Consider the following 15,531-nt stretch of genomic DNA (forward strand, 5'->3'; position numbering starts at 1 on the left):
GGGCCTTCATAAATAGGAATGACCTTCACCAAGAGAAAGTAACATCAAAGTCCTCAAAAGTTTTCAGTTGAAATTGATTTTAAAATGTGGCATAGTTGTGACTCTAGAGACATTAAAATGGGGAGAAGGGGTTTCCCCATTTAGTGTGCATGAAGCTGCCTGGGTTTCTTCTCCCACTCATGTGCTCAGCAGTAGAGGGTTTTGAAAGCTCAATCTGCACAAGCCATTTCAGCAAAACCAAGGCAAAATGCAACTGTGCAACTGTGAATTGTAATGAACTATTTTCAAAGTATGTCTTAAGATCTGGGGCTTTAAGAGTTAATCATTTTACTATCAAGACCTGTATTGTCTGATAATTATCTGACTTGAATTGTGGGGCCTCCCCTCAAGTGCTGTGTCCAGTTTTTGGGCCCACAGTGTAAGAAGCATATAAAAATACCAGAATATGTCCAGAGGAGTGAAAGGACTGGAGGGAAAGACTTTTGAGGAACAGCTGAGGATGTGAGGTTTGTCCAGTTTGGAGACAAGACTGAGGGGGCAACCACGTTGCTGACTACATCTTCCTCATGATGGGAGCAGCAAGGGAAGTGCTGGTCTCTTCTGGTGTCAGGACATGAGAGAATGGCTTAAAGCCATATCAGAGCACATTGAGATTGGGTTTAAGAAAATGCTCTCCACAGAGAGGGCAAACATGCACAGGAAGCTCCCCTGGGAAGGGGTCATAGTCCCAGCTGGTGTTCATGAAGTGTTTGGCCAGCGCTGTTTAGACACTCAGTTTAACTTTTAGGGTGTCCTGCATGGAGTCTGAAGTTGGACTCAATGATCCTCTCGTGTCCCTTCCAATTTGGGATATTCTATTTTTGTGGTTACTCATTAAAAAAAATAAAACAAAACTAAGAGCTGCCTGAAATTAAGAGAATAAAATGAGTTAGAGCCCTTAACCAGTAAGATTAAATCTGGAACAAGTCACATGCAGGTAGAAGTCTGCTGATTCTGGGAGGTGTTCTCCAGCATCCTGCTTCTGTGCCATGGTTTCAGGTTCTGTTTTAGACCTCCTTGACAGAACAGCTTTTGCAGAGAAATGTGCTGTAGAAATGTTTAACAACATTGGCAGCATTTTCAGGAAGGCTCTTTATAGATCTCAAGTGTCTCTTGCTAGGTCCATGTCTTGGAACAGGTCCATGCTTCCTTTTTTCATCTTTCTGTGGTTTGTACCTTGTGTCATGGTGAGAGATCATTTGGACTCACCAACCATTCCATTTACTTTATTTAAGTAGATATGTATACATGTGTGTATACATACAAATGTATGTATGTATAATAATAATGATGTGAGCTATATATAGAGAAAGAATTGTTAACAGCTGATCCCAGACATTTTTAATTTTATTGAAGAAATATGCAATAGATTAAAAAAAATGCTTTCCTGTCCTCAGGTGGAACTGAAGTGCTTTCCAGCTGTGTGATTTTTTGTGCTGAGATGTGCAGGAGTTTCTTTGCAGGAAGGGAATATGGGGGATGTGATATTTCTGTACTTAAAATACATGCCTGTATTGAGGTGAAGGGGTTTTTTGTGTATGTGTGTGGGTAAGAAGTTTGGTGTCTGAAAACAGGGTGAGCAAGATGTGATTCATGTTTCTTTTAATTAAAATAAATATTTCATTTTTCTAGCTTCGTCCTGTACAATAGTTTCTCCATGGAGAACACGATGATGATGTATAAATTTCAGTATTTAAGGAAAATTATCTCTTCCAAAGCACAAGCTCACTTCATTGTCTTAGTTCTAATTTTTAAAGCAGTGAATTTTCATGCTTTTCCCTCAGATAATAATTAGTGACTATTTTGCAATTCTAAAGAATTCTTTATACGGCTACTCTTGAAAGAATGTGTACTAGAAAAAGAAAATCTTAGTACTCTGATATTTATTATGAAAGTAAATTCTGTTGCAACCCCGTTTAAATGCTGCTTTTGAGTATTTATGCAGTAGCTCGGGAGAAGGAATAACTTCATTGTGTTGCTTCTGCAAAGCTGGCTGATGAGAGATTTTTGTTGGGACAAGCTCTTTCTTCAGAATACATCGTGTAAGAGTGTTTTCTTTGTTAATAGTGCGTGGAGTGTTGGAGTGGATGAATTTGAATAATAATTGGTTTTCCACTTTGCTCAGCAGCAGCTTTCGCTTAGGGAGCTGAGCGCTGAACTTTTTTGTTTAATCAAACACTAAATATTTACCGGGCAGAGCTGGCAGGGATGTGCTGGGACTCAGCGCGTGTCCCGCCGAGCCGGGAGCCGCTTGTGCGCTTCACTCCGAGCGGTTGGTACTGTTTTCCTTTAAGAACTGCCACAAGGCTCAGGACTGCACTGCACACCCTATTTAAAAAAAAAAATAGAAAAAAAAAAAAATCCCGTCGGTGTGGGTGCCGCTGGCTCAGCAGCAGCCCGGCCGGGCATTGTTTGCTGTCGGCTCTGCCCTTGTTGCATTATTAATGGCACGATGTTTTCATGTTGCAGATGGCTGAGGGCTAGCGGGGCGAATTCGGGACCATGATGGCTCAGTTTCCCGCAGCCGTGAATGGTGAGTAGCTCCGGGTTGCTCAGGTGGGGCTGGGAGGTTTGGGGTTTGTGGTTTGTGTTTTTTGGTGCCCGCAGCAGCGTCTGGGTGGCTTTGCTGCAGATCCGATCCCCTAAGCTGGTGCTGCGAGGCTGGCAGGGCACAGCATCACTGCAGAGTCATTTGGGCTGCGATGACAATCTCGGGTCATTTACAGGGCTGAGGAATGTGTGAGTTGTAGTGCCAGCCTGCCTGACTTCAAGCAGGGAATATGCTAAGTAATAGTTGATTAAACTTGCATACCTTTTCTCTTACGTAATTCAGCACAAAATGTGTTCCATTATAGTCCATTACGCTGTTTATTTTAAACAAAATATTTGAATGTGTCAACCAGTTTGTGACATTGATGAAAACAATCAGTCCTTCTCAAAAATAAAAAGAGAAAAAGAATTTTTCTCTTGATTATGCTCTTTCCACTACGGAAACTTTTAAATTTGTTTCTTGATTTCCTTTCAGAGATATATGAGAATTGGAACCTTAAAATTGTTCCTGCGTGTGTGTATGGAATGGAGCTTTTATTTTTAGAGAAAGCTTATTTGTGAAGGCACGATTTGCAAAGACCTGGAAAGAAATTTGACGTTTGCATGTTGTTATTTACAGAACTGGCCAAAATGAAAATACAAGTATAGAAACAATGTTTTGTACTTCACATACTCCTGAGAAGGAGTATTTCTCCTGATAAAAATAGAAACATAGATACAGGAATGAGTATTTATCTCATTTATCTGTGAAGGTTACTGCAGGACTGGGAGGTCTTTAACTAATTTAGAAAACTGTCACTGAGGCAAATTGGGACAGGCTTTTTGGGTTGTTTTTTTTTTTTTCCTCAGAACAACATTCAGATTCCAAATTAAACCTTTTATTAAACCTACAAACCTATTTCATGTAAGTGTAAGACATTTTGTAATTGAAAAAAATTAATCTGTGTAATCAACACTTTTTTTTAATACAGTCAGCTGCAGTTTTTTCCAGACTTTGATTCACAGACCTTACAATGATAGCCAAGTAAAAGGAGTCAATAAATACTAGGGGAAATCCTATAGACCAGATTATTTTTTTCACTTAATTGGACATAATGGATTTTTTAAGTTATTATTGCCACATGATATTTGCTTTTCAATTTAAAATAAACAGTCAGAAGCTCTCTTCAGAGAATATAGCCAACCTTTATGCTCTTGGCTGTCTCTGTGGTTGATGTATGTATGCATAAGTTTTTTGATGTCTTTTAGTTTTGGCTTTTTATTCCTTGGTTCTATTGGGGGATTACATGTGTGCTGTCAATGCTGACCACATACACTGCTCTCAGAAGCCTTAGTTTGGGAGAGTGATCCTTGATCTGAAATCCCTTGGGCAGTACTGTCTGCCACTCTCAAAAGGAATGGTGTCAGGGGATGCTGCCTTTCCCCTCACAGAATTTTACTGTTTTGGAAGACATAGCAAAGAGGGAGAGCAGGGGGAAGAGAGACACCAGGTAATAAACTGTTGCTCCTCACAGAGTAGTTTGGATGACTGGGTCAACTCTGTGTAGTCTTGCAGTCATAGTTCTTATCAGAACTGGTGAAATTTCAAACAAGTCAGGTGTTTTAAACAATAGTTTTAATGTGATTTCTAGGTAAATACTGAGCAACCTTTGCTGTTGAAGCTGTTCTCTAATCTTTGTTTCCCTTCCCTGCTACTTACCACTTACAAGCACTGCTGTAGTGGTTGCATTCGAAGTAGTTCATCTGCATTTGCCACTGATTACAGGAAACCTCTAATTATGTTGTTAGACCTTGGTAGTGACTTGAAGCATGGGATGAAGAATGAGGTTATGTGTGAGGCAACCAAACCATTAGGCACTGGCTGCCTGCCTCACCTTTGTGCTAGCACAGCACTGACCCTTCCCTTTTGTGTGCTACTGGGGAAAAGAGTGGGTTTCTTCAGTGGGAAAAAAATCTCTTATTCTTACCAAGGTACAATATACTTAGCCTGTAGTTCATGAGTAGTGTAATGCATGAAGTAGTTTCTGTTTCTGGGTTATTTTTGGTGTTCAGTGTTACAGAACAGTGAGTGGATGGCATGGAGCAGACGTGTGTACAAGTGTGTGATTATGTGACACAGTCTGAGAGCTGCAGGGCTCAAAGCACGACACTCAGCCTCAAACAAATACAAGTGCTACAGCACTTTATTTACCAGCCTAAACAGAGAAAGCAGCTCTGCACAGGAACCTGAGAAGGAAGGGGAACTGAGCTCTGTGTGTAGCTCCAGTTGCGACACTCAGCTTCATTGAGGCACCTTCAGAATGTGCCTTGGCTGAGCAGGGTCCTGAGCCTGTCCAGCCTCAGCGTGTGCCTGGTGGCCACTGTGCTCTGCTGGGAGCTGGCCACATGCAAACGTTGTGTGCTCTGGGGACACCTGTTGTTGATAGGCCTTTCTTTAAAGTCATGAAAGGACACAGTGGCCAGAAGGGAGCTCCCTTTGACTCTCCATTGCTGTTCAAGGTGACCTTTGTGGGTGCCTTACTAGCAAGCTGAAATTCAAAGAGGAAAAGCAGGACTAAAGAGTGAGTGTTGATTTTTCTGGAACTTAAGGCAGACCTGCTGCTTTTTACAAATTTATATCCCATGCAAAATGTAAATGTTATGGTGACATTTTGTATGAGCGGGCAAGGCTGAGTAACATGCTTCTTATACAGCAGCAGATGGATAAGAGACATTTATCTATGTGGAGTCCAGTTCTATCAAAGAGCCACTCCAGAAATATCCTTCTCCCCAGTCGGCAAACAAGATTGAGGATACCCTACTGAGAGTTTAGTTCTATCCTGTAACTGCTTGAATATTGGTCATTATTCCTGTGAAAATGATAATACAAACCCAGTTTAAGGTAGTTGATTCTTCTTACAAACAGTTCTTCATCTGGACAAAGCTTGCTTAGGAATTCTTTCTTAGTCTTGCAAAAGCTTTTGAAAATGGCATTTTGTTACACTAAATAACAAATTCAGCAACTGGGTTTCTAAAGCAAAAGTTAATATACTAACTGCAAAAGACACTTAAAAGCTTTAATAGGTTAAAATGTAATTCCATCTAGTCTCGGTGATTGCTGCCTGTGTCGCTGTAAGAAATAACCTTCACTGCCATGGGATGTGTTCTTTCCAGCTGGAGAGGAATTGCAGATGTTTCTTTTCCAACTCTCCTTCCTTCTTCTGTAGGCTAGATTTGTTCAGGGTTTGATATCCATGCTGATGGATCTTGGTTTGGGGAGATTTAATCTTAAGGGACCACCTGGAACAAGGAAAGCAGTATTTGCTGATCAGTATCTTTCACATTGTTTACTTAAGTAACATTGGAATTTTTGGGCTGTCCTTTTTTTGTTTATGTTTTTATTTGCCATTTCTCTTCCCTCCTACCACCTGTTTCCTTTTGATATAAATTTTCTGTGGTCCGGCAGGAAAATCTCTGATAAACTGAGGTGTAGAAACTAATAGTTGTAACTCATTTCACATGCTTCTAAATATTCATAAGTAAAACTGGATTTTGTGCTGTTGTGAATAGAATTTTGTGTCTTCACACTTAGGTGTGTTGGAGACTAAAGTAGACATGAAGGGGTTCTGTGAGGTCCTGGTTCCCTGGTTTGGGGCAAAACATTCATCAACAGGTTCTGCTGATTTTTGAATTAGGATCAACCCTGGTCATCAGAGTTCAATGAAAAGCTGCTTGTGTGCAAGCTGACTCTTCAACCTGTGTGCACTGTAGATATGGAAACTGTAGACTTTAATGTCAACAAGAGTAGATAAAGATACATAGCTGAATTAGACCTTGCAAAACAAGTATCAGAACTTGTTCTCCCATCTAAAGGTAGGAAGGGGAAAGAAATTATAAGACAAGAGCAAATATTTTCTCTGTCTTTATTTATGAATTAAAACTTCCTTTTAGTGAGGGCAGTGCTGTCAGTTGATATGGAGCAAAATTCATATGCTCAAGTCAGAAGTCAGAGGGCTGTTTGTCTTCTACTATCACACCCTGCAAAAAATTAGATTTACAGTGTGTCTGCCATATTTTGTTTTCTTTAATCTTGTATGTCACAAATAGTGCTGTAGGATTTCAGAATGCAAGGTGTCTTATTTATATTTAATTGTGAGCATAATATGATTCACATGGAGGGTGTAAGAGGAAATCTTAGGAGGAAAAAATAGACATGGAGGTATATGTGAAGTGGAGTAAATGGAAATAGGTTTTAACAAGGGAAGGTTGCACTTTGTGCCTTCTTCAATACCTGAGTTTTGTAGAAAACATGTAACAGATCCCTATGGTTGGATTTCATTAGAGAAATTAGTGTTTAAAGGGGAAGAAAATGCAAGTTTTAGACCAGAATAAGTAGACATGTTATTCTTCATGGATTTTATCGTGATGCCAGTCTTAATGGTTATTTATGGCATATCAACAGAAAAAAGAAAACATATGCTGGTTCAACTGGAAGATGACAAAAACTGGAGTAATTTTCCAGCCAGAATTACACATTATGAACTGCATATCATTGGTTAAATTTCATCACATTTCTGCTGCGCTGACTTCAAATCGCTTTTTAGCCATACTATTATGGGATAGAAGAATTTTTGCTGTGTGCTGGGAGCTCAGCAGTTGGCTGTGACTAATGAGGAAGACAACCGGATATGTTAGAGGATCACGTAGTAATTACGTGATTTGAGGGAAAGGAAATGCATCCTAAAATGTGGTGGATGAAATAAGGAGTGCTGTGTGCTATTGCTTCAGGCCCTGGTGAGACATGTTGTGGGATAGAGGGTAGAATTTGGGTTATCTGCTTAAGAGAGGGGAAAAGAACTCAGGGAGTGAAATAGGTACAGAGCTGGGCTTCAGTGTAATTAAGTGCTGAGAAAGAATAAAGGGATTGCCTTTGTTAACCTGCCCAGATAAAAGCTTACTCTTTTGTTTTGAGTTTTAGTTTTAATATTAATTTCTTTGAATTTCCTATTCAGTAAATAAATTTGCTCTTCATTTTTTCTTACTAGGAAGAGCAACATTAAGGAAGGAAACTAACTTCTCTTTGAGTACAGTGTTAGCACAGGGGTAAATAGAGATGAAGCAGCTGTTGATGCAGCTGGTCTGGAAATGGGAATGTTCTGTCAGCAGTGACATTCTGGACCATGGTCAGGGAGGAAATCTGATTGCCTTAAGGCAGAACTTGCATTTTAGGAAGGAATAAATGTATTAGAGTTTCTTGGAGAAGCAACAGTCTGCACATGGTGACCTTGGAAGTCACTTCCAATCTGGTGCTCCTAAAATGTAATTAAGAATTAGATAATAATGAAGATTAGTGTTAGATCTTGAGCTGTTAACTTACTTTAAGCCTATAGTTTTGTCTTGCTAAGATTTAATTTTGTTAGTATCATGTGTTAGCTTTTATAAGGTAAGTTTGCACTGAGTGGGAAACCCAGGATGGTTTTTATCTGGAATACTAATATTGTAATGCAAGCTGCTTTATTCATTTTGGATGTCACAGAGACTTCCTGGTGTTTTTTCTTCAAAGCATATAAAAGCCTAAACAAAAAGCACAATAAGATCTACAAATACTTTCCTGAAGTGCAGCAGAAGGCTGAAGGCTTAGCTGAAAAGACTCAGAAATATAAATCTAACACATGGGCAAGTTTCAAAGTGCTTTGACTGTTAAAATGTTAATTTCCTTGAAGGTTTATCTCCCAAGTTTGTGAAATACATTACTCTGATAAGCCATTTCATGTGGTTGCTGCAATTTAGAGTAGATGAACATTGTGTGAAGTGGCACCATCTTAACATGTACTAAATTCCAAATAATCTGTGATCATCACTTTGAACAGGCCATAGACAATACTAATCAGTATTGGCAGAATGAGTTCAGGTTTAGCCCACTAATTATAATGGCAAGAACAAACACATTTTTCAGGCATTGTGGTCTGTCGGATATATTTATATAATGCCCTGTTACTTTAATTAGGAATCTTGTGTGTTCAGGCTTTCCAGTGTACTGCATCAGTTCTGTGGGACATCTGTTGTTTTCCTGACAATGGGACAGTAGCTTTAAATCATCACTGAGAGAGCTGGAAGGGGTGAAACCCTGGAAAGCTGAAAGAATGTCAGTGTCCATGGGACTAGCACTCATACTGGCTGTCTTGAGAGAAGATATTTTAATAAGCTAAAAACATTTGTGCTTTAGTTGGATGTGAAGTTCTCTGTATGCAAGTTTCAAGAACAGGTAAGATTAAATGAATAACAAGAACTTTTACTGCTCTTTTACTTCTTACTGAAGTAATTTGCTTAAAAGTTTTTTTATATGTTTAAATATAAATAAGAGGTGGTATATTTTAAATTATGTGCCAACATTTTTTCCTGCATTTCTTCTCATAACTATGATTTAGCATTGAACCATGATCTCTGCAGCACAGTTGTTTCTTTAGGAAACAGATCTTTCCTGAAAGGTCCTGGTTTCACTGCTGTGGAACTTTGCACCTGTTACTGTGTGCATTGATACTTGTATAGCTGTACAGAAAAGGGTGCACTTGTATTTTCTTACCAGCTATAAGTGAAATTTGTTGTGCAACAAATAATAGTGGTTCTGTAGCTCTGTGTCTCACAGGAAATCTTCAGGCTTGGGGGAATAAAATGTACAGGTGTGAGTTAATGTATGAACTGTTTCTGATAGAGATTATGTGGGTTGGAAGGCCAGCAGAGTCTCCTTCTATTTCTCATGTTCTCTGTATTCAGATTGGATTAAAAAGTACACAGACAGTCCTTTTTAACCTGGTCTGAAGATAACATTCACTAAGCTCCCTTTTCTGGAAATGATCCACTCTGTAGCTGCCAGAATCTGTTACACAAAAGGAATTAAACACCAAGTAAGGATACCTGTGAAAAAGGTGGCCAGAGAGAGGTTGTGGCTTCTGTGCTAAGTGAGACTAAGCAGGTGAGAATTGTTTAGTTTAGTTTAGAGATGGCTAAGGATAGTTTAGATGTATTTTTAGAGATAGCTAAAAACCTGTAAAGCAATAACAGTATAGAAAAAGCTAACAAGGGAATGGATATTCACTGTATTTTTCCGTAGCTGAAAAGCAACCCGATAGCGAAATGATTGAGTTTAAGACTAGCAGAATAAAATGGGTTTGTTTGTTGGTTTGGTAGTTTGTTTCACACAGTGAACAACTCACAACTCATTTTTAGGACTCACTGTCTTTAGGATGTTTTGGAAACAGTACATGAAATCAAAACTCGAGGAGAAAAGATCTGTGCCATGGCTATTAAATGGTTGCTGCCTTTTTAAAAAATTATTTTTTCTTTCCCTTTGGGGGCTTTTTTGGCTCAAGAAGCTTGCTAAATCAGTGGTTCTGGCAGCTGAGAAACTGTAATACCCAAGGAAGAATTCTGTTCCACATTCTAGTTTGTGAATGTCCCTATGAGCCACTGGCAAGGCAGGATTAGGGACTATGATATAAATTGATACCAGTGGTTGTATGAACATAAATTAAACAGTTTTTAATGTATTATATTTCAAATCAAACCTCCATGTGTGCTAGGAAAGTAATATTGTAAGTGTGCTGGATATAGTTGGCAGGCTCTGCTAATTAGTAATTTAACTTTTAAGGAGTACTGTTTAAGCAAACTCTCTTATTCTTGCTTCTGTTTCCTTTGTATTTCCTTTCAGTTTTCCCTCCATTTTTTCTTTCTGCCAGGACTAGAAGTTACAAAGAGGAGGGTGACAAGTGATTAAAGACATGGAACAGCTTTCATATGTGGATTAATTGAATTGACTAGGATATTTCAACTTGGAAATGAAAGGGTTGGGATTGTGGAAAATACAGATGTCATCTTCTCAAGGTCACATTATTTTTCAGGCAAGGGAATGGTAATTACTCTCGATAACACAAGGATTATCTAGTATCAGATGAAAGTACCACTGGCAGATCTGAATCATACAGAGCACTTTGCACTGTGTCAAATAAACAATTAAAGCTGTAGGAAGCTGTGGATGACAAAAGGTCTTGGATTCCTTAAATGATTAGAGATAGGTGGATTTTCCTTGTAGTAATGAGGCAGTTCTCTGGTTCAGGAGCTGCACTGGGGCTGAGGAGACATCCTGGATCAGCACCCCTACATGCTTGGCTCACACTGTCACTCTGCGCTGGGATATCAACTAGGGGAATATTCAGTCTCTTCTGGAATACTCAGTCTCTGTGTTTTATTTCCTGAATTATCTCCTATTTTTATTTTATTCCAAGATCATTCAGGAAATACCTCTTCATTTTTTCTTCTCTCCCACCCTTCCTGTGTAATTTTTTGTTTGTCTGTTTTCCTTTTCTCTTTCAAGTCTGTGTCCCAGCTCCCCATTGCAAACATAACCCATCAGCCTTCCTCCTGGTCCCAGACTTCCTCCTCAAATCTGAGATGCCAGAAATGTGTTTTTTACTCTGATGGCCAGATAGTGATAAGAACTATGAAAATTACTAGAAAGGACCAAATATTCCTGAAACAGAATTCTGTTCTGATTTTGTCAGTGTATATCTTCATGAGAGAATAATTTCCTTTACCGCACTTAATTTCAAGGTTCACTTTATATCCTCTTCCCTGGTATTTTTACTGCTTGCATTTCTCCTGGTGCAGAAAGATTTATTGGCTGCCACACATGGAAACTCACCTGGATCTTATTAGTTTTGCTGCACTCCACAGAGATTTGCTAGACAATAATTAAACAAATTGTTCTTTTAATTAAGTCATAGGGTTGTTTTGTGAATGCTGGTGAGCAGCAGCAGCATAAAACATCAATTTCCAGGATTAGAAAAGTTTTGTCTAAGCTCTGGTGATCTTTTTCCACAAACATGGTGAGTAAAAATTTTTATTTTTCTCATGGAAGGCTTTCATACTATACAGGTTGATGAGTTTACTTGAAAAAGTTTCTGACTTGTCCTTGACTGAAGGGTAAGCATCTCTTCAATCTTCTGTGTCAGGCTGGGAAGGAAGGCCATGGATTTTGTCAGCTGGAAGTTTGCTCACTTTAAAAGCAAATGGAGGCAAGGCTTAAAGCTGGAGAATTTAGCAAAGTATGATTATATTATGCCATGATAATATTGCTTACTTGACCTTTTTGTACCTTCCATTGGAAAGACTCTTGTTAGTGTGATTTTTTTCTTCTATTCTTTCCCTTTCTAAAACCCATTCAAAAGTATGAATTGCAGGTTTAGGAAAATGACCATTCCTGTTTGCTGGGCACTGGAGAGGATGTGCCTCAAATCCTGTGTCCAGTTCTGGCCCCTCAGTTCAGGAGGGACATTGAGGGGCTGGAGTGAGTCCAGGGAAGGGAACGGAGCTGGGGAAGGGGCTGGAGCTCAGGTCTGAGGAGGAGCAGCTGAGGGAGCTGGGGGGGCCCAGCCTGGAGAAAAGGAGGCTCAGGGGGATATTCTGGCTCTGCACAACTCTTGACAGGAGGGGACAGCCAGGTGAGGGTCGGCTCTTTTCACAAGTAACAAATGACAAGACAAGGCAAAATGGCTTCAAGTTGTACCAGGGGAGATTTCGATTGAATACTGGAAAAAGTTTCTTTCCTGAAAGAGTTGTCAGGCATTAGAAAGGTTGCCCAGGGCAGTGCTGGAGTCATAATCCCTGCAGGCATCCCTAAAAGCCGTGTAAATGTGGCACTGAGGGACATGGTTTAGTGATGGGCTGATGGCTGGACTCCATGATCTTAAAGGTCTTTTCCAGCCTAAATGATTCTGTGATTCTGGGCACAGACAGAGCTGTCATTGGTAGAAGAGTGGGCTTGTTTCATATGCTGCATCAGTGTCACTCAGCAACTACAGCTTGTTTCACTGTCATTGTTTCTCCAGAATTAGGCAGAAAATAATTTTATATTAATTGCTGGTATTGAATCTAGATCTGGCAAAGGCTTACTTTAAGCCCAACTCTGTGTGCCAATATATGCATGTAAGGAAAGGGAAAGTTAATTAACTTTTAAGAAAAAAATGTGAATTTAGCAACATTGCATATTATTATAGTGATTGCACTTTTTGATGAGATGTAGGAAGCTTACTTCATTAAAACTTAAAAAACCCACTATTGAATGAATCTTCAGAAACTTTACACTAAACTAGTGCAAAAGGTAGCATGTTAATTTGCAATTCAGAATATTGTCAAGTTTATGCATGTTTCTAGCACATATTTCCTGAGGTACTTTTACATTAGTGGAGCATTAACAAAACTATTTTTTTTTTTGTTTTTTTTTCAGTATTTTTCTTCCTTGGTGTGCTTTTTTTTTATTTGGGTTTTTTTGTTTGCTTGTTCTTTGGGTTCTTTTTTGTTTTGGTTTTTTTGGTTTTTTTTTAGTGCTTCAGTGGAATTGGCAATAATTTAATTAAAAATAATCTTCTGAAAATGGATAGTCTTAATGAGCTAAAAGATTCTGTGATATTTATAAAGTATAGAAATACTATCCTGCTATTATAAACTGATAGTTTAAGTGCTTTGGAATAGCCAAGTGTGCTGTAGAGTTCAGAAAAGAATTGGATCTGTACTGTTAGCATGGATTACACTATTATGTATCTCTAATTGTTTTAGGGATTATACTTCTAAAGGCATGGATTATGTTTCTACATTGAGATCACTGCACAGCACGGAGTGTTCTGTGTTCTAATGTTTCCTCCGTTATGGATGGATTTTGTGTATCAGACTGGGGGCTGCCAGTGACAAGATCTCCAGGCAGAATTCTGCACCACATCTCACAGGAGCAAGTGAATACTTTAAACAAGCTCAATATTTGATTTTAGTGAACTGCTCAACCTGAGAGTTCCCAGTATACCAAATATCTGGAAATTCTGTACATAAAATGTAAAGAATATTAATTGTACTCCAAAATGCAATGTGGCTCCTGTTGCTTTGTCCACATTTCTGTAAGTTTCCTCTTCAATTAAACAAGCTTTTCTTGGCCAAATCTTGTAGCCTTGCATGTGCCTGACACTATTTAACAACCTGTCTGCAGGTGCCAGATATTTTTTGATAACACACCAGAGAGGCTTGAAAATTGTTAAAAATTCTCTTGGCTTCAATGGGTACAATTCTTGTAAATTTAGTGACATTACAAAATTGAAGGAGAATCATGTTTCTTTGTGTTTAACATGCTTTAGCTACAAGCTTTTCCTTTTAACTGTGTGCACACAAAAAGAAGTTGCTGAAGTTAGTGAACCACAGAAATAGATACCCTTTTCCTCTGGCAGCTGCCTTGGTGTTGCTTAATAAAAATGAGAGCCTCCATGGAGCATTTCTGGTAGGAGAGTAATTGGGCATTAATGTATATATTGTGAAAGGAGATTGCATGTGGCCCCTGGCCGGGCCTGAGATTGTGGAAGCTGGGAATAGCAGGTGCAAACCTCAAGGAAGAGCAGGTGATGCTTTGGGCTGGACCCAAAGCCTCCACAGTAGTAGTTCATACACATTAGCACACCTAAATAAGGATAAATGCTGATTATTAGTCATTTTTCTCCTGTGTTAGATATATAGAATCAACAGTGAAGGAGGGAAGCAAATATTGAAAATAGCAATAACACTGATAAAGAATCTCAAATTCAGACTAATGGTAAAACGTTCTGTGTATTTTCAGACTCCTGGCATGTTTACTCACCACTGAGGAAAAATTAGAAGTCTGATTCAGCATCTCAATTGGGAGTGTTAAATCCAATCTGTGATAAATACCTCTGTGGTAAACTTATCTGCAAACACAGACTGGAATTATTAGATTTATCCCAGTATGTTCTAGACCAGACAACTCTCTGGAGGCTCCTAATAGGAGACTGTAATGTGATTGCTGGTTGCATTAAGGAAAACCCCTTTTTATACAGCTTGAGGCATGTTGCTGTGTGTCTGTGCTGAAATTTCCGTGTCTTTAAACATAGGGATAAATATTTATTTAAGGACATTATGAAGCTTCATGCTAGTTTTTTTGATGGTTACAGAAGTGGTGATAAATCCTCATGACTTACATATACAAGGAATGCTCTTTCAATTTAGGTTTATTATCTCTGTGGAGTTAATTAACTTTGTAGGTCGTAGGAGCATTCTTTTTATTAGAGAAAAACAAGCAACGCCTGTGAGTGAGAAACAAAGATATTCTGGAGAATGTGAGAAATGTCTTATGGTTTTTCCTTATCAGTAATCCTGCTGTTCTCACTATAGCTGCCCTTTGCCTATGGGCAGTACTGGTGGCAGAGGTCTTAACAGAGCATTTTCAAGTCTATTTGCTTTTCTTCTAGGACTGCACTTTATTTTCTTCCCTCTTTTTCAATAGTGATTTACTGTTTTAAGGAAAGAACAGTGTTTGTTTACCTTTTGATGTTGGCAGCCCATCAAAGCAAGTCCTTTATTTTATTCAGAAGGTTATCTGTCTGATGCAGTGTTGTAAAGGCATTTCTGGAGCTTTCCTGAAATGCTGTGGTCCTGCCGTAAGCAGGCCTCCTTACACTCACCTAAAGAGGTGTCTTTTATTTAAAATGAACTTAAAGAACCTACAGATATCTAATCAAGAGCATAGTCACTTGTTTCCAACAATAGAAAACTGAGTCCTGCCACATGGAATTTCAGAAATGCCTGTTATATGAAAGTGAGGTCAGTCTGTATTTCGTCATCTTCAGAGAAGTCTTGAGAGTGAAGTTCAAAGCATGTTTAGCTTTGGGTGTTTGGGTCTTTGTCATCCCACATGGATGTGATGTTGAACTCTTCAGTGTATTGTGGAGTTTTGGAGTGAGCAAGTAAAGGACCTTTCACTGCTGGTTTTCTCTTTTGCAATAGGGAATCTGTGCAGACATATCTGGATGTCAAGTCCAGGTTTCCAATATTGGATATCAAGAGCAATTGCCAGTGCTGACATTTATTCAGTCTTCTCTGAAAGCACCAGCCTTCTCTAGGAAAGAAAGAACA

General features: G+C 39.0%; 1 protein-coding gene across 15 annotated transcripts in view; it reads left to right on the forward strand.

Annotated features, from left to right (window-relative positions):
* The window catches only part of ITSN2 (intersectin 2), a 79,524-nt gene that overhangs the window by 10,979 nt on the left and 53,014 nt on the right, over positions 1–15,531 (forward strand). For all 15 annotated transcript variants that reach the window (XM_021529772.4, XM_021529771.3, XM_021529776.3 and 12 more), the window contains exon 2: positions 2,509–2,572. In XM_021529772.4, the coding sequence (XP_021385447.3) occupies positions 2,542–2,572 (31 nt within the window). In that variant the 5' untranslated portion in view covers positions 2,509–2,541. The remainder of the gene's footprint in view (positions 1–2,508; positions 2,573–15,531) is intronic.

The sequence above is a fragment of the Lonchura striata genome, chromosome 3 (assembly GCF_050655825.1).
Source record: "Lonchura striata isolate lonStrDom1 chromosome 3, ASM5065582v1, whole genome shotgun sequence".
NCBI lineage: Eukaryota > Metazoa > Chordata > Aves > Passeriformes > Estrildidae > Lonchura > Lonchura striata.